An 18598-nucleotide genomic window follows, 5' to 3' on the forward strand; every position below is an offset into this window, starting at 1 on the left:
GGAGAACAGGAAATAAGAAAACTACGTACCAGGTTTGAAGGTAATCAGGCAGGTCCTGTTGGTACAAGTGCCTTCTGGAAAAATCATTATCTTGAAATGGAATAAAAAGACCAGCGTTAGGGGCGGGTTCAGAGCTCACAGGGGGCGATGCTCACAGCGCCTCTCTGACCGTCCGACCACACTCGGCTGAACAGGGCGGCGTGCCTGTGGAAGCGCTCACTGATCTCTCTGACGACTGGCTTTACTACCATCGGGAAGCAGCCCAGCTCGTGCCCCCGTAGACGGCGGGGCTGGCAAACGGGTGGCGGTCCTGCCCACCGTGCGGCTGCTGCGAGGACTGGACACAGCTGCCCGGGGCAGGCACCCCACAAGCCCAAAGAGGGCAGGCGGGGAGCCCTGGCCGAGGATGGGGCCTCGGGCCGGGGTGCTGGGCCAGCAGCGCCAACGCCCACAGAACCAGCGGCTACGGCCGCCGTCCTCTCTGGGACTTCAGTTACTCTCTTGTGCTGACTTCCAGCGACGTAACTTAAGCGGAACCCTCCCCCGCGTGCTGGAAGGTCCAGCCGTGAGGCCGCATGCACTCCTGGCCCTGGAGGAAAGACTGCCTCACCCACAGAGCCAGCGTGGGCCCTACCAGGCCCGCCCGAGAGTCAGGCAGGTGAGCTGAGTGGAGGGCGTTCGACCCGCACTCGGAGGGGCAGCCAGAGCACCTGGAAGCCGCGGCCCATCCACGGGTGTGGGCGCCCCCAGCCAGGCCGTCGATGTCTTCTGAGCAGCCAGAACCCCACAGTTCTGTGGGATTTCCAGCTTCTCAGCGTCGGCTCAGCGGAAGACAAACAAGAACAAACCAGCTCGTGTCAAATGCGACCACGGGGAGTGTGAGCAGAGGCCCCGCCTCGCAGCCCAGCTCAGCCTCCCCGACGTCCCAGGGAGGCAGACGCTCCAGGCGAGCCCAGCGAGGGGTTCAGCAGTGCGTGGACACACCCTGCAGACTCACTGACTATTCGGACACGAGACTGTGCAGGGAGGCAGGGTGGTCAGCTCTTTCCAACTCAGAACGGACAAAAAGATTCATTTTTAATAAAGGTGATTTGGGAACTCGAGATGCCTGAGAACTGCTTTTCACTAGTTCTTTTGTTGTTAAAACTCCAGAACCCAAGCACCTCCTTGGATTTGCCACCTTGAAGGTAAAACGGAGCAAAACAAACCCCACCTCCGGGAGGGCAGGCCTGCCCTCACACACCTCCTTTCTCCTCCAATCTCTAAGTTCCCGTTTTTAAGAATAAATCTGCTCAAAACGCGAGCAGGGCTGCGCACCTGTGGCCACTTCCCACCGGACTGTGCCCGCCTCTTGATCTCTTCCACTGTCTTCCTGCGGGAATCCTGGTCTGATCGGGACACGAACACGGGCCGGATGTACTTTATCAGAGCTGCAAGAGAGGATAGGGCACTCGGGTGGGGCCAGCGGCCAACGGGGGCCGCCCACGGCGACCAGGGAGACGTGAGGCTGCAGGTGCCCGACCACGAGGGAGTCGGGGAACCACCGAAGTCCCCTGGACTCAGACGACGCCAGGGAGCCTGACAACCCTCGGGGCCAGGAGTGACAGCTCCACAGATGACGCATCAGGAGAAAGAGACAGACGAGGCTGACCCTCCAGGGAGCAGAGAGCCTTCGGTCACCTGTGTCACCGGGGAAGGCGAGAAAGGCCCAGAACCAGAAGGGCCTGGGGCGTGTGGCTTGGACCCTGCCAGCCCCACTGTGGGTTGAGCTGTGTCCCTCAGAAAGACAGGCTGACGTCCTAGCCCAGGTGCCAGCTTCTGCAGATGTGGTCAAGTTAAGAGAAGGCTGTCCTGGACAGGGCTGGGTCTTCACCAGTGGCTGGTAACCCCAGAAGAAGGGAGAAGAGACGGACACCGAGGGAGAGCCCATGTGACAACGAAGGCAAAGACGAGAGATGCGGCCACAACCGGGGACGCCCGGAACAGCTAGGGGCCAGCAAAGGCTGGGGGGGGGGGGCCCGGGACGGATTCTCCCTGGGAACTGACCTGCCCACACCTCGATTTTGGGCTCCTGGCCCCAGGGCGGTGAGACAGTGTACATTTCTTTCTATGTTAAGCTGCCCGGGCTGCAGCATCTGTCACGGCGGCCCCGGGACACTCACACAGGCCCTGTCCTAAGCGGGCGTGGCAGCCCAGGACCCCCTCGGCGAGGCTGGGGCGCCACCATTGAAGGTGGGAAGGCACTTCCGGGAAGTGAAGACTCTGACCCGAGGTGAGCGGGCCCCGCCCACCTGCCCCGCACCCGGCCCCGCCTCGCGGCGCCCAGGGCGAGCCTCGAGCTTCTTTCTGAGCACTTTTGCCACTGGTAAGGAGCAGTACTTCATGACTGATTTCTTGGAGGTCTTCCAAAAAGCAAAGAGAACACATTTTTTAAAAGAATAAAATTCCATGAAGCTGGCGCCACGGGACTCACAAAATCGAAGGCACATGGACCTGAGTGACGTTTTTTTCTTACGTCTTGAAATATTTCGCTTGTTCGCCGAATTGGAACTGCTTCACCTTTCCTTGCCAACTATTCCTGACGCCGCTCAAAACGATGTGAGAAGGAAAGGGGGCTCGGGGGGAATAGCCCAGAGGGACAAGGGGACGGAGAAATAAGTGGCCGGCCGACCATCTCTCAGGCTTCTCACTGTCTGGCCCCGAGCACGGCGTCGCCTCCTGGAGGGCGGGGGGGAGGGGCCTGCAGACGTGGCCGGGGTGGGCTTTACTGGCCAGACCTGGAAGTCTCCCTTTTCTGTCTACATGGCAAAGACGGGAACACTGACGAAGAGGCTTTTTAAGCCTCTTGGATGAACTGGAAGCTGAAGGCAGAGAAGCAGAAGGGCTCTCTGGGCTCAGGCCGATGGGGAGCCCAGACTGTGCGTCTCGGGTGGCACCACACCGGTCCCCACCCTGGAGGACCGTGCGCTCTGAGGACAGAAAGCAAACGCAGCCTCTGTCCCGCGAGCCCCGAGCCACGTTTGCAGCAAGAGCTCGAACCCCCGTTTTACTAAAAGGAAGCGTGGCGGGCGCTGCCATCAGGACCTGAGCACCAAACTCCAAGAGTTTGTAAATGCAGCGGGCTCTACAGAGAGAAACCGGATGACGGAAAAATGGAAGAAGTCACCGGTCTGATCACTCAACTGGCCTTTATAAATCTAACTGTGAATGCATTTTGAATATTTTCAACAATCACCTCTTCACCAAAGCTGTGAGTTTTCAAAAGGTCCAAAAGTGTCATGCTTTATGGACAAGAGGGACGGCAATCACGATGGCTGGGCCACTGGGGGGCGCTCTGCACTCGGCTCAGGGTCAAGTCAGGGGTCAGGACGGCAGCGAGGCTCCCGGAGCCCTGCCTGCCTCCTGCCCAGACAGCCCCGCCCCTGAATCCACCCCGTCGTGCTCAGCGTGACACACTGGTCACCCGACTTGGCTCAGACTAACAGGAAGAGGGGCTGGTGGGCGAGGACGTGGGCAGCACAGGCCGGGCCAGGCAGGGGGCCGGGGGAGACGGAGCCCCGGGGAGAAGAAGCGGCAACGGGTGGGCCGACCCACGAAGGGCAGCCGGAGCAGTGCTTTCTCGGCCAGGGCGCGGGGCGCGGGGCGCAGGGCTTGGGAAGGCGTCTTCCCTGAAGAGAGAGGGGCACATGGACGGCCGCAGTGCGGTGGACCCGGGGCGCCCAGAACCCGCGACGCGACCTCAGCTGGAAGAAAGGCTCTTTGCGGATGGACTTAGTGAGGGTCCGGAGAGGGTGTCACCCTGAATAATCCCACGTGTCTCTTTCACGGACACACACGGAGGAGAAGCCACGTGATGGTGAAGAGATGGAGAGGAGGCGGCCCCGAGCCCAGGACGCCTGGGGCCCCGGGAGCCTCTGACAGGAGCGCAGTCCTGGCGCCCCCAGGTGGCAGCTACAACTAACGCACTGGGACAGTTACTGAGCTGAGCCCGGCCTCTGGAACTTCTGTGTGATAAGGTAACGCGCTCTTATCAGAATCTGAAGAAGCATTTCAGCACATTACAGCCGAGGGCACTTGTGTGCTAGTAAGAAAGACCACAACGGTATTACAGAAGTCACAACAGAAAACAGGGATGCAAGGCCAGGCGCCGACTTCACGTGGGCGGATGTGACCTGTGTGGGTGCGTGCTGTCCTGTGCTGTGACCTGCACCGGCCAGAAGTGGGGGTTCCCTCCCAGCAGGATGGGGGCTCGCGCTCTGGGGCGGGGCTTACCCACTCCCAGTCGGGGAGGAGCTCCCTCCCTCCCAGTGGGGGGCGGGGGGCTCACTCACTCCCAGGGGGGAGCAGGGGGCTCACTCACTCCCAGCAGGGGGGGCGGGGGGCTCACTCACTCCCAGTGGAGGGGGGGGCTCACTCACTCCCAGTGGGGGGGGCAGGGGGGCTCACTCACTCCCAGTGAGGGGGGGCGGGGGGGCTCACTCACTCCCAGTGAGGGGGTTGGGGGCTCACTCACTCCCAGCGGGGGTGGGCGGGGGGCTCACTCACTTCCCCATATCGGGATGTCTCTGCTCTCTGCCTTCATCACGATGGAGGACATTGTCATGGTGACGGGGATGGCATCGAAGTAGGAGGAGTGTGGTGCCAGGGTGAGGATGGCGGCCTCGGAGGGCAGTGCCTGCTGCCCCTTCACGGCCACGCGGTGGAAGCCGCCGGCGAACCACATGGTGCGCATGATGGCCCTGAGCAGAACATCCACGACCCTGCAACAGAAGCGCCACGTCACAGCCAGGCTGGCAGCGGACGCACCCTGATCCCCACAGCCCGGCAGGGGCCACGCCAACCCGAGGAGAACTGGGCCAGGGCCCACCCATCCGGCGCGTGGTCCAGGCCAGCCGGACCCGCCGCCGCAGTCACCAAAGCGTCCCGAGCAGGGAAGGAGAGGAGCTGCGCGCTCTTCCCTCTGGCTGTTTAAACATGTCTGGGACGACTCTCTCAGTCAGTCAAGGAAACCAAAGCTGGCTCTGCCACGTGGCACCCACCGCAGCTTGGACACGGCAGGGACCCTGAGGCAAAGAGTGGGGCCCATGGCCAGATCAGAGAGACGAGACTGTCAAGGGACTGATCAGCATTCTAAGCGTCTAAGTTTTCAATGGAAAATCGTCATTAACACCTAAAACATGTTATTGGGACGTGGAGGGGCAGTCGGCCGGGGTCAGGAGCAGAGACCTGTGGGCGAAACTCCCCAACCTCAGTTCCCACGGGCGGCCTGACGTCCCCGGATGCAGGCGCGATGCTGTTTCCTGCCACGTGGCCCTGCGTGTGCAGCCATCTCGAGCCCCCTGTGGTTGGGGCCCATCCACAACAGGCCCAGAGCAGCCCGCTCTTGCCCAGGGTGATGCAGGCAATGGCAGAAAAGCCACCAACACGACGGAGAGCAGCCTGTGGGGGCCAAGAGGAGGGCGGCAGGGCTGGCCTCCACCACCTGGCCTTCCTGCGTCATTCTGGCAGAAGTGAGAGCGCGCACCCTGTCCCCAGTGAGCGCCCACAACCAGCCCTGCCCAGCTGAGGTTTGTCACCCTCTAGTGAGGGAAGGAAGAATTTTTAAAAATTAGTGAATTATGGACACTGAGTTAAAAAGAGACATTGTCCGTGAAAAGGTGAAACAGGAAGGAGACAGAGGTGAGGAGGGTCAGAACAGAGAGGAGGCGGCTCAGGATGAAGCGGTGGGGCAGGGCTGAGGCTGCGCACGCTAGGTGGGGCTCATGCCACAGGGAGGACAGCCGTGCAAAGGCCCTGAGGCAGGGGCACCCTCAGTGGGGGACAGAGTGGGGAGGAGGACAGTGGGAGGGGCAGCACGTCTTGGGGGCCTGGTGGGTGCTGAAAGGCACTGGGGACGCGGATGTGGGCGCCCCTGCAGGGCTGAGCATGGAGGGGAGCTGTGCCCCGAAGCAGGTGTGCAGGAAGCAGGAGGGCAGGTGGCAGGCTGTTCCGGGAACTCAGGTGAGTGACAATGGGGGGTAGGCTGAGTGGAGGGGTCAAGGGCCTTCTGAGGGCAGTACAGGTGGGAGGCGTGAGGTGGGGGGTCCCAGTGAGGAGGGTGGAGGAGTGGCTGTAGCTACAACAGGTGGGGACATGGGAGCCAGCTGTCCAGTTCAGATGCGTTGAGCTGAGGTCACCCACAGACAGACAAGCTTGGCGTTTGGCGGGAGGAGAGCTGTTGGCTCATGGATGGTGGTCAGTGTCCCAGACCTGGATGAGCTCACCAGGAGAGCACAGGATACACGAAGTAGGGGCCGGGGGGAGGGAGAAGCAGTGATGGGGGAGAGGTCCAGGTTGGGGGAGCCCCCGACACCTCGCCTGGGGCATGACTGTGGAGGGGCCCCCGACCAGGCGGGTGTGTGAGCCATGCAGCCCGGGCCCGGCCCACCTGGGACTGTAAGACACAGCAGAGAACACAGACCTGCACGTTTCAAATGGTTTTGCTCCGAAAGGGCGCTCACAGATGGGGCAGGAGCTGGCACTGGGAGGGGTGTGGGCTGGCCTGTGTGCTGGTGGGACCCCCAACCACCGACATCGGAGAGGGGCCTGAGCCTGTCCTGGAGCAGCGAGGAGCCCAGTGCTCAGTGCCGGGACAGGCCGGCCACTAGCAGGGGTGGTCCTGGCCGCAGGCAGGAGGTGATGCTGCGCTGCGGGGCTTCCCAGGGGCAGTTCCAAGCTGAGACACCGGGGAGTGGGGGGTGGGGAGGGCATCCCAGGAGAGCAGAGGAAAGCAAAAAGCAAGTCCAAGTTCGGGCTGCAGCCTCCTGTGTCCACGCGGCATCCCAGAGTCGCTAAGGAGACAGACTCAGATCTGGGGGTGGGAGCCCCACACAGCCACTCGGGCAAGCGTCCCCCCAGGTTCCTATGTTGAAGCCCTAAGCCCCCACCCCCCGCCGTGTGACTGGATTTGGTAAAAAGGTCCAGTGAGGTCCTGGGGAGGGGCTCTGGTCCAACAGGACTGCTGCCCTTATAAAAGAGAGAGAGGATGAATAAGAAGGTGGGTCTGCAGCCGGGAGGAGGTGTCACCAGGAGCCGGGTCTGCCGGCACCTTGATCTCTGACTTCTAGCCTCTAAAACCCTGAGAAATGAATCCCTGCGGTTTGAGCCCTCCACCTGCGGGACGTGGACGTCACACCGTCCTCCCAGACCGCGAGCTGGCCGAGGGCAGTGCCCACGGGAGCAGCCTGCCTGGCTCAGGGGTCAGCCTGCTGGCCGGGTTTTGTAAGAAGATGCTGCGGTTTTTACAACACTTTGTGTTTTGAAACATACAGCAAGTGTCTTTTATGAAATTGTGTCATTCCTCCTCTCACTGAAAACCTAAGATATATTTTTGAAAAGTCTGAATGACACTCTTACATTCAGCAAAAAGTCTCCCCAGTGCAGCATCGATCTACTCAAAACCACAGCGCTGTGCACAGTGCGAAATAAGGCGCCCCCCAGCTGCCTGCACGGTGTGTGTGCATGGTGCCTCCTAGTGCGTGTGTCCCACTCCCCGGACCCTGTTATTTCAAGCCAGTCTCCTCCCAGCCCCCCAGGGCTCAAGCCCAGCCGCTGCTGTCTCCATGTCTCCTCTGAGGAGCTCAGTGCCTGGTGTCTGTTCTCATCTCCCCGGAGACCCGGCCCAGCCCAGGGCCGCGCACTGAGCTCTCAATAAACACTGCTGCGTGGACACCCCGAGGGCTGCGCCAGGCGGGGGGGACTCAGCGTGCGCGACGTATGCAGCTGGGGTCCACACCAGGACACGTGCACACACATGTGCATACACACATGCTTACATGCACACGTACACAGGCACACAGACACAAATACGTGCACACATACATACACACAGACATGCACATACACTCGAATGCATATATGCACACACACATACTCAAACCCATGTGCACAGACACATGCACCTGTGCACACACAGAAAGATGCAGTCAGCCTCCACGGACCCGAACAGCCAGAGTTCCCAAGAAACTTAAAAAGCCCCGCATCTCCCTGCACAGGGCCCGCCAGGTGTGCACGTCACACACACGTCATGCGTGCATGTCACACACACACACGGGCACAACACACACATGCTCACGGGCATGTCAAACGCACAGCATGTGCGCACACCACACACATCACACACACGCACATGGGCACATCACACACTTGCTCACGGGCATGTCAAGCACACACCATGTGTGCACACCACACACGGGCACATCACACACGTCATGCGTGCACATCACACGTGCACGCGGGCATGTCACATGTGCACACCACACACTCACACACATGCACCTCACATACACACGCACACAGGCACCTGTGAAGTGGGCTGCAGCAACCCAACAGCTTGGCCGCTTAATTGCCCGATGAGACCGAGCACATTATTATCACAGACAGGAAAAGCCACGGGAGCCAGCAGGCGACGTGGAAATTGCCCTTCTCATCTGTTTTGAAAAGACAGACCCTGCGGTGTGAGGACCCCCCTCTGCGGGGGCACAGGAGGGCAGGAGCCCAGCCCAAGAGCAGAGCAGAGGGAACGGGGAGTCAGGTCACCTGTGAGTTGTCACAACCACAAAGTCTCGGCTTTCAAGCCATGGGTTCTCAACCCAGTGAAACTGAAATTCTGATTCTTATTTGGTCTAGATTTATTTTGTTTGATTATATATTTGATACGAAAATCATATTTTAGTTAAAACATACAAGAAACACCTCGAGGTAAAGCATGATTTCCAAAGAGCTTAGGAACCCAGCCCCCTCCCTCCCCGTCCCTCTCTCTCTCACTCACTGATGCATTCATGCTTTTGGGAGAGAGCTTCCTGCCCCCAGGCCAGGCTCCGCGCTGGGGACACATGGGGAGACGGTCTCGGGGCCTTCGGGCTTCCGGGGAGGAGCAGAGACCGAGGTTCACTTGAAACTGGGGAAGGTCTGAGAACATGAGGCACATCGGGACGGTGAGAGGCCCCAGGCTGCGCCCTGCTCAGTGATGGCTCAGCAAACCCCTGAACCTTAACCGGCCGTCTTCAGCCTGCACGTGGCTGACCGTGGCCCGCGGGCGGTGGAGAACCAACATCCCACAGAGATGCCATTTCCACAGCCTCTCAGGGGCACCAACGTTCCTGCAGCTCAGACACTGGAGAGGAAGGAGGGCCAAGCTGGTCCCTGTACCGTGAAGGGCCGGGGCCAGGAGCTCAGGCTTTGCTGGCCCGAGGGCTCGGCCACACAGCCTGCGATGGGGGCGGGGGCTGCGTCCCCATCAGGCTCCACTTGAAAACACAGGTGGCAGCTGGCCTTGGCCTGCGGCCCTCCTGCCACACCCCCGCCCCCGCACGAATCTAACAACATTTCTGTTCCAAATAAACCCTTCGCCCCTGTGACTGACCAGAGACGTGGACGGGGGAGGCCACCAGCGCCTGGCCTTCGCAGGACAGGTGTCCTCCAAGACGCTCAAAGCACTCGCCGAAATCCTTACAGCTGCGCAACCTTCCCTTTACTGAGGGCAGATACTACGAGTTAAAACCAGCGTTAGGTGTTCAAATACATGAGAAAGCGCTGTGACCTAATTTAGTATTTCGAGGTCCCTGTCGGGTCTGCAGTGAAGATGTGCCCACAGCCCGCCCCTCCGCAGGCGGCGGCTTATTCACGTTCTCTGTGTAAAAGAGGGCAATGCCTAGGTCTGTGAACCGGGGGGGACGTTGACCCTGCAGAGGCCAGGCCGGGGCCAGCGGGCGGGACAGACGTCGGCTGACGCGCAGCCCTGGGCAGGATAACACGGAGACACGGGGGACCTCTGCGCTCGGACATGCGGCTCGCAGAACCCTGGAAGGAGCCCCAGGCAGGACTGCGGCAGGGATGTGGCGGGGACCCTGGTGCTGGGCGGGGAAGATGGACTGGCCCACGGAGGGCTGGCTCTGTGACACCGGCCCTCGATCGGAGCCCCCACAGGCAGGCGACTTACTTCCTCCACGAGGCCAGGGGCTGTTCCGGTTCCCTCTCAGCGGATCCCAGCGAGGCCACAAGCGCCAGGGGCCAGGCCAGCAGCATCATGCAGGCGGCAAACAGCAGGCGGATGGGGAAGAGCGTCAGCGTCATGATGGTGACCTGGGGAGACAGGCCGTGTCACTGCGGAAGCGGCGTCCTCTGGGCCCCCTGGGCTGGCCCGCCCTGCCCGGGCCGCTGACCTCCCTCCCGTGGACAGCAGGGTGGGGCCAGCTCTGGACATCCCACTCGGGGTCCCTGGCCACGCTGCTGCCCCACCGGCCCGCTGCCTCCTGCAGGCACCCTGGGGGGCAGCATGGGAAAGGGGGCTCTCTCTCCCAGTGGACAGCGCTTGCCCACTCCCGGCGCCCCCACCAGGCAGCCCCCTCTCCAGGCCCAGCAGAGCCGCCCTGCTCCTCTGAGCCCCCCCGTAGTGCCCCCACCCCCACACACAGGAGGGGGCTTTCAGAGCACTGAGTGGCCATCTGTGAAGCGTCGAAGTAGCAGGTACAGCGTCGGCAAGAGTGAACCGTGGACAAGGGAGACTGGGGGTTCAGGGACTTTCCAGCCACAGGACAGGACAGGAGCCCAGCAGAGAGGGAGGTATTGAAGGCCAAAGGTCTGGTCAGGAGGACGGGGGTTGGGGGTGATGCACTGGGGATCAGTGGGGAGGGGCAGGTCCTGCAGGTTGCGGGGGAGGGAGCCACAAGTGCTGGGGGGTGGGGATGGACACACGGTTCAGCAGAGCAGCCGAGTCGGGGGAGGCCCGGGTGGACGGCAGCTATAACTCAGCTCATCGGTGCACAAAGTGACATCTGATTCCGCACGGGGGGCGGGGGGGCGCTGGGGTGGGGGCGGGGTGGGTGCTCCAGAACAACGTGTTTTGTGATGAACCCAATCTCAGGGGGTCAGCTAGAAATGGGGCAGCAGAGGGGTGACGAGACGTGAAACTCACTGAGCGCTGTGACCAGTAGACGCAGCTCTCTATTACTGCAAGGAAACACTCTCAGGACACGTAGGACTTGGTGCGGGGGAGACAGCAAAGACAGGGGAAGAGACCCAGGCCCACTGTGCCACATCGAGCTGCTCGAGGCCCCCGCCACCCCAGCTCACACTGCTGGCCTCTGCACCACAGGCCTGCACGCTGACCGCCCCCATGGGCCTGCGAGATTCTCCAGGGTCCCCAGCGAGGCCAGCATGGCCCAACAGGAGCCCGACTCAGGCCACATGTGCAATTGCACATTTTCCAGCAGCCAAATTAAAACCCATAGAGGTGATGAAACGAACTCAACGTGCGTTTAACTCAGCACACCCGAAGCAGCGTCCTTTCGGCACGTTCCCGGCACAGAAGTGCCGATGAGCCATTTCACGCTTCCCTCGTAAAGCCCAGGAAATCCCGTGTGTCTTCATCCCTCACACATGCCCACATTTTGAATCCCCAGCAGCTGAGAGGGGGCCCTGGGCCCGGGTCTCCACGTGTTGCAACAACGGTGATTTTTAACCTCCCTCCTCTCTGAGGGCCGGCTGTCACCCTGGCTGAACCTGCAGTTTGAACACGGGGTGGAACAGGATGGTGACACCAGATCTGTGTGGTGGACCTGGTGGCCACGTTTCCCGTTAAGTGGGGGGCTGCTCGAGGTTGTCAGAGGGCGTCCCTGCTGAGGGAATGCACCCTCCACCCCTGGTTTCCTAAGGGTTTGGTTTTGCCTTCAGCACGAGCGGGGCCGAATGTTACCACGTCTTCCCGTGACCCGCGGGGCCATCACACGCTTGTCTCCACGGCAGTCTCGGCTTTCCTGGCGTTACGACCTTGGTTGCTGGGCTGGAAAGCCACCTGCTATGACGTCTCTTTTAAGGACTCGGGTCTGTTTGCCCGCACGCGTCGGGGACAGTGGGCCTGGCCGTCACCCATCCTCGGGTGGGCCCCGCGGTCACAAGGCCAGACGCCAACACACATCAGAGGAGGAGCTTCTACAGAGCAGCGTTCTGATGGCCGCTCTGATGTCTTCTGACTGTTTACCTAGATTTCCTATTTTTCCTGAGTCACTTCAGCATTTTCTCAGGGAGAACATTCTCTCCGGGTGTCCCCAGCCGGCGTCTCCTCCCCACCCGGCTTCCTGACGCGCGTGTTTGCAGGATGACTGCCTGGAGCCGCTCCCGTGAAGTCGCGTCAACCCTGCCCTGACCCAGGGTGTCGCTGCAACACCGCTGCGCCTGCACTGCGGACGCGCTCCTCCTTTGTTCCTCCGTTTAGGGAACCGCGTCTGGACCCTCTCCTTGTCGCGCTGCGCCCTCCGCAGGCATCTGAATCGCGGCTCTTACAAGCACCTCTCTCGTCTGCTCTGCGTTCACTCTGAGGGTCTTTTTGACTTCTTGAGGGGAGAGCCTGGAGCATGACTTGCAGAAATATCTTATTTACCAAGACTCACATTGAGAAAACAGCTTTCTCGGAGTAACATTCTAATCCGACTCCACAAGCTTCAAACGTCGCCTTCCCTTCATTTTAAAATGCAGGTTAAGCATCACCTCCTGCTCCTTCCTTCCCTGTCACTTCGCAGTTCTGCTCGGAGGGAAAAGAGGTGCCGTCTGCAGACACTCCACCCCGCTGGGCCCCGCTTCTCGGGCTCCCGGCTCCGGGGAGGCTGTGCTGGAAACCCACACACCTGCGACCCCGCACACCTGCTCAGCGTTTCAACCCACTGCTGCCGGCTCGTCCAAGTTCAGAGCAGTTCCGTCACCGGAGAGTTTCCTGCATGTTCCCATAAGCAGACCCTGAAGCCGAGCCTGTGCCACAGACAAAATGAACGTGCGGCGAAGCAATGGCCCAGGCTCCCGGCGCCCACCACGCCCAGATCGCTCCCGAATGCTAGCGGACCACCCCCTACCCTGCAGCCACATTCCATGACCAGGATGGCTGCCACCACAAATGACGGCATAGAACAGGTGGTCCCAGGGGTTCCTGAGGCAGGACCCTGCTTCCAGAGCCCCACCCCAGGCCTCTGAGAACCGAGACTGTAGAGGGGCTCCTGGGGGCCCCGGGGAGGCAGCGCCCCACTCGGTCCCGACCAACAGGGAGGTGATGGCGAGTCTGGGGTGGGTGACCAGAGTCGGGGCAAGTACACTGCTCAATCTGCTGGTCCCACAGGCTGGTCAGCAGGTGGGGTGCACTAGGCCACTGCATGTGGGACATCATGTGTGACCCCATGTGCACCTCGGGGGATGCATTCCTGCTCCCACTTGGTGTGCATCGGGGGAGAACACAGTCCTCGGTTCTGAGTTCCGCAGCAGGCAGGGAGAGGACGTGTGAGTGACCACAGAGCCTCTGACCCTCAGCAGACAGGCCCCCACGAGCCTGTCGGTCGGCCCTGCTGGCATGGAGGAGGGGGTGGGAGGCAGCGGTCCCAGCGCACGTGCCCTGAGGGCAGTGGAAGCTGCTTGGAGGGCCTGCACCTTCGGGAACCCACAGGCTGCCGGAGGGACTGGCTTCCTGAAATGCTTCCTGAGACGCTGCCCACAGCCTCGGTCCTGCACATCAGCATGAGCCTGGTCCCCTCGAAAGTGCCAGGTCAAACACAGGGAGGTCCCCGAGCCACACGAGGGTTTGTGACGCAATCCTACGGGCAGCGGCATCCAGAGTCTCTGCTGAGCTGCTCAGTTTAAACTGTTAGGGGGTTGGCTGCGAACACTGCCCCGTCAGAGGGTTTGACACAAGTCACCAGGACATGCACGTCCTCAGCGCATCCGAGTTGTCGGGCAGCCAGTTAAACCAGGTCTGAGGGTGCACAGCCACCCTCCCCGGGCATGTTTCGTTACGGGTCCCCAGCAGAGCTGTCCAGGCTCGGGTCAGCATTTCCTGCCAAAGGGACCCAAGGCTCCTGAGTGAAGTGGCTCCAGGTCCAGGTCGGGGTAAAAGTGTAGGAGGTGACCCTGGAACACTGGGACAGCCAAGGTCCCCGGACTCAGGCCCCCACGCAGAGGGGGCGATTGGAACACGGACAAGAACAGTCCACGCGTGACGTGACCTTCACACTGCACACCACCGCGACCCCATGGCGGGCACATGCACACATCCACACACACGCTCACAGGCACATGCCCCAGCCTCACCGGCCGCCTTTGGATGGCCCTAGGAAACTGGCCGAGAGCACAACAGGCTTCATGCTGTCTGTCCCTCGGGGCAGCCAAGGGGTGGAGGGGCTGTGTCCGTAGACCTGCCCACGAGGGGCTGGCACAGGCTTCCAGAACCCGCCCTCCAGGCACACTCAGATGACAGAAGGTCCTGCCCAGATGCAGATCAGCAGGCCTGCATGGCCGTGCGTGTGGGGGCCACGGAACACCCAACAGAAATGGCATCTCTCCAGTTCTAGACCAAGCCACCAGCTTCCAGAAAGCACCGAAGCCTGGGACACAGTCAGCAGAAGGCAGACTGGGAGACACAGACGCCCCACACGCACCGCAAGGAAAACAGCCAAGACAGAGCTAGAAGGGGGCCCTCTGATCAGGACGTGCCTGGGGCACCTGCTCGCTGACCCGCCCCACAATGGACACCTTGAAGCGGGCAGCTGGCACCTTCAGGGCTGATGATGGCCAGCGCGGGGTGGCCACTGCCTCCCGCGTGAGATGCAGGTGCAACGGGATGCTGTGGGTGAGATGCTGAGGTCTGGGCTTGGCTTCCGAATCACTGGTTCGGGGGGTGTCGGGGGCCCAGAGGGGCCCGAAGTGGGTGACTGCTGAAGCCGGGGGGTGGGGGGCTCGTTACACTTTTCTCTGCTTTGGTGTTAGGGGCTGAACTGTGTCCCCCAAACTCGTATGTTCAAGTCCTGACCCCCAGCACCTCAGAATGTGACTATTTTGGGAGGTGGGGTCTTCAAAGAAGAGATTAAGGTAAATGAGGCGAGTAGGGTGGCCCTAATCCCATGTGACTGGGGTCCCTCTGAGAAGCGATCAGGACACAGCCACGCACGGAGGGATGGCCGTGTGGGGGTACGGGGAGGAGACGGGGTCTGCCCGCCGGGAGAGGAGCCTCGGGAGGAAGCGGCCCCGTGACGCCCGGGTCTCCGCCTCCAGCCTTGAGGACCGGGAGAAAGCAGCTCTGTGAGGCCGCTCCCCGGCCCCGGCTGCGGGGCCTCCTCACGGCCGCCGAGCGAACGCGTTTGCCGTGTGTTTGAAATTTCCTGCGGTAAGGACTGTGAAAGTGACAGTGCTCGTTCTGGGTATAAAACAGTCACCAGTTCACAGTGAACTCACCAGGCCCACTGGGCACCTGCAGTGACAGTGCCGGCTCGGACCCGCCCGCCGTCACTCCTTCCCTGCCCCGGCCCCCAAGGAGCTGGCATCGCCCACGTGCAAGCCGGTCCGCGTGCCTTGTGTTTCACGGCCGACTGGGAACCCCCAGGGCGCTGCTTCAGAGACAACATCTCTGGAGTGTGTGTCGCCCCAGTCTCCACCCACGCGGTGGCTGTGCCAGGCTGGGCCACCTCGCCCTCCCCAGAGCGACGCCAGATGGAGGGACCTCGGCCAGCCATGCTGGGTGCTGACTCAGCACGTGCGGCCAGCACGGCACAGGGGAGGTGCCAGCCGCCGTGTGACGGCAGCCGGGAACCCACTGAGCCATCAGCGCCATGCTGGTGGACACAGGGGAGACTCCGCTGGAGGCGTGTTCCAGCGCCAGCGCTTCAGTCACGGGAAATGGCCACCACTGCTCCAAAGGAACGGGAGGGGCGCCCACAGACAGACGGGTGGGAGCTCCCTCCCTCCTTCGTGCAGGAAGAGTCAGCGCACGTGGGGCCTGCCGCACACACGGACGGAGCCCGCCCTGAGGCCACAGCCTTGGCCGCTACCTCCTTCTCAGAGCTTCTGACAACCACGCGGATGGAAGCAGAAAGGGGCTTTGCTCAGTCGGCCCACGGTCACCACTAACCAGCCTCGGCCGGAGGGGAGGCTGGTGAGCCGATAAGGCAGGGTGGACGTCGGCTGCGCTGGCCCCGCAGTCCCGTGGCTGAGAGCGCAGCAGCCCTGCCCGCAAGGAGGCCGAGCACAGGCGCTTGGGGTTCCAGGGGCAGCTGCAGCTCAGGCTGGGCCTCCTGGGCCCGCCCCTCCTGCAGGGCTCCATGAGGGCCAAGCCACATCCCCCGCCCTGCGGGAGGGAATCGCCCCAAGCCTGTGCGGTCACCGGGGTAGCCGGCAGGCCCCACCATCAGGGAGCTGCACACACTGTCGCAGCACCCGGGGAGGCTGCTGAGCTCAGCGTTGCTGGTGGCAGCAGAGCTGGGTGCCACCCAGGGATGCCACCAGGGGACAGGTGCGCTGGAGGTCACCTGCGTGACAGACCCAGGGGCCAGCCAGGGGAGGAGCTGCAAGTTACATGAGGCACAGAGAACACAGCCCGAGATGACAGTCAGCACAAAAGATAAGACACAAAACAGGACTGACATCACCCATGTCTCCAAGCCACTTAGACTGCAACCTGAGCCAAGCGTCCCTCCGGGATGGCAGCGCGGGGTGAGCACGCGGAACGTGGACTCTCGCGGGTGTGGGGGTGCAGATGGGGCCTGGAGTGAAGGGGGTGCTGCCAGCCCAGGGAGCACGGGGGCAGCGCAGGCACCGTGTGCCGGGCTGCGCTGAGCGGGTGCTGGCAGGGCCCAGCTGCAGGGGAGCCAGAGATGATGGCGCTGATGGAGGCGGGGAGCAGGGTGCAGGCCACGCCCCAGATTGGAAACCCCCACAGTAAAGGGGCTGGGTCGCAGGAACCGAGGCCAGACCCCAGGGTCAGCCCCTAATCAGAGCAAAGCCTAGGCCGTAGGCGCGGCCAGCAGGAGACGGGCTGGCGCGGGGGGCTGGGGGACAGGTCCGAGCCCCCTTCCCTCTGTGAGAGCCCGCTCATGCGCGGGCATGGGCCTGGCGGGATGATGCCCCCTCTGTGCGCCCAGCCTGCCCAGGGCTCCAGACGCACCAGCGGGATGACTGGCAACCCGCCCTCCCGGACCAAACCAGCCCTGAGCTGACCCCGCTCGCCCGCCCCTTGGACACACACTTGGGAGCCACCTCGGTCTCTCACCAACTCCTATTGGCTCCACCTCCAAAACACCCAGAACCTGTGACCCCTCCCCTCCGAGGTGCAGCATGGGGACTCCGCGGCCCCTGGGGCTCAGCGTTCTGTGTGGCTGTGGGGTCAGCCCTACCCCCACTTCCTCGCCAGCCTCCCTCCTCTCACTGTGCCTGCACCTCCCCAGGGACAGTCCTTCCCCAAATTGCTACAGGGCGGGTTCCAGAACCTTCCCTCACCTTGGCCACAGAAAAGCTGCACTGACGGGTACACCGGCCCTCACTCTCTGCAGACCCCGGGGGATCCCTCCCGAGATGGGTCAGCTGGTGCCTGGGTCAGGGGAACAGGGCTCATCTCTGGACCCAAGCACGGGTAGGGTCAGACATCAAGGGAGCAGGACTCTGGGGCTGGTCTTGTGCGTCCCTGGGACACTGCTCTGGTCACCTCCAAGCGGTCCCACAAGGAGCAGAATAGGGACAAGACTCGCGGATTCTGCAGAGAGACCTCCAGGCACGTGAGATAAACAGGAACAACTTGCCCAGGAAATCAGTTTCTTTTTTTGGCTGTTACTTATAAAAAAAATACAAAGCTGGCTGTTTTTAAGAATCTTGATTCAGAGTAAACAGAAGGTCCTAAAACTGACACCTGAGGCCTGGGCAGCCTCGCACAGACAGGAAGTGGGGCAGAGCCTCAGGACGCGCGCAGCCTGCTGGACGCGGGGGCGAGAGGAAAGCGCACACCCTGCTTCACTGTGCTTTCTAAAGAAAGGAGACTGGAGAAGGCACGGCCACCCTCCCGGGGCCCCGTCAGCCGGCCCTGCCAAGCCCTGCGTCAAAAACGCCGCCGCCACACCTCTGAGCTCGCGGCTGCACAGGAGCAGCACCAGCCCTGGACCCGGCATCTCAGGTGCAGGCCCAGCCAGTCAGCCCAGAGAGCCTCCGCCCTCCGCTCCCCCGAAGGCAGAACACCTTCCAGCCCTAATCAGATGCTACTTTCAAATTGGAAACAAACAGTCGTTTGCACAAGTAATTCGAATAGTTAAAATTCTTGAAAGCAAAAGTGAAACAGAAAAGGCTGGCACTCTGCACGGTCACTGTTAGCTCCACCTGTCACACACACATCTGCTCTCGAGAAAAGTCCCCTCCTCACGATCAGACAAAACCCCGAGTGTGGCTAGAAATCCAAGAGGCCGACGGCGAGAGTGGAAATGGCCGGCTGGGCCCGGGGGCGCGGGTCATGCCCGAGGGCGCAGGCTCACGGCTACTGAGCGTTTTGTGTTGGGGGGTATCTGGGCTTCTTTGGTATGATTTGTCCATTTCCATAAACCCCATGCCCAGATTCACACTGGACTGATTTGTCTTTTTCTTACTAACGTGTGAATGTCTTCCTGACTTCAGGCCCTGGCTACATCGCCTCTGAGGGTCCCCACCAACCCGAGACTGTTAGGAAAATGTGTGCCTCCGCTCAGGAAAACTTTCCTTCCAGAGCCCATGCTCGCTGCTGTATACAAGCTATTTCTTATCTCTCCCACTCAAATCTAAAATTAAATATAGC

At 61.6% G+C, this 18598-nt stretch overlaps 1 protein-coding gene across 4 annotated transcripts in view; it reads right to left on the reverse strand.

Annotated features, from left to right (window-relative positions):
• LPCAT1 (lysophosphatidylcholine acyltransferase 1) overlaps positions 1-18598 on the reverse strand; it is a 45402-nt gene that overhangs the window by 17267 nt on the left and 9537 nt on the right. For 2 of the 4 annotated variants that reach the window (XM_074355789.1, XM_074355779.1), the window contains exons 2-5: positions 9980-10122; positions 4546-4760; positions 1318-1430; positions 30-90 (exon numbers count right to left, since the gene is read on the reverse strand). In XM_074355789.1, coding sequence (XP_074211890.1) covers positions 30-90; positions 1318-1430; positions 4546-4760; positions 9980-10113 — 523 coding nt within the window. In that variant the 5' untranslated portion in view covers positions 10114-10122. Of the gene's footprint in view, positions 1-29; positions 91-1317; positions 1431-4545; positions 4761-8809; positions 9155-9403; positions 9515-9979; positions 10123-18598 lie in introns of those variants that run through there. The other 2 variants (XM_074355798.1, XM_074355805.1) reach the window with 2 other exon arrangements.

This window comes from Camelus bactrianus, chromosome 3 (assembly GCF_048773025.1).
Source record: "Camelus bactrianus isolate YW-2024 breed Bactrian camel chromosome 3, ASM4877302v1, whole genome shotgun sequence".
Lineage (NCBI taxonomy): Eukaryota > Metazoa > Chordata > Mammalia > Artiodactyla > Camelidae > Camelus > Camelus bactrianus.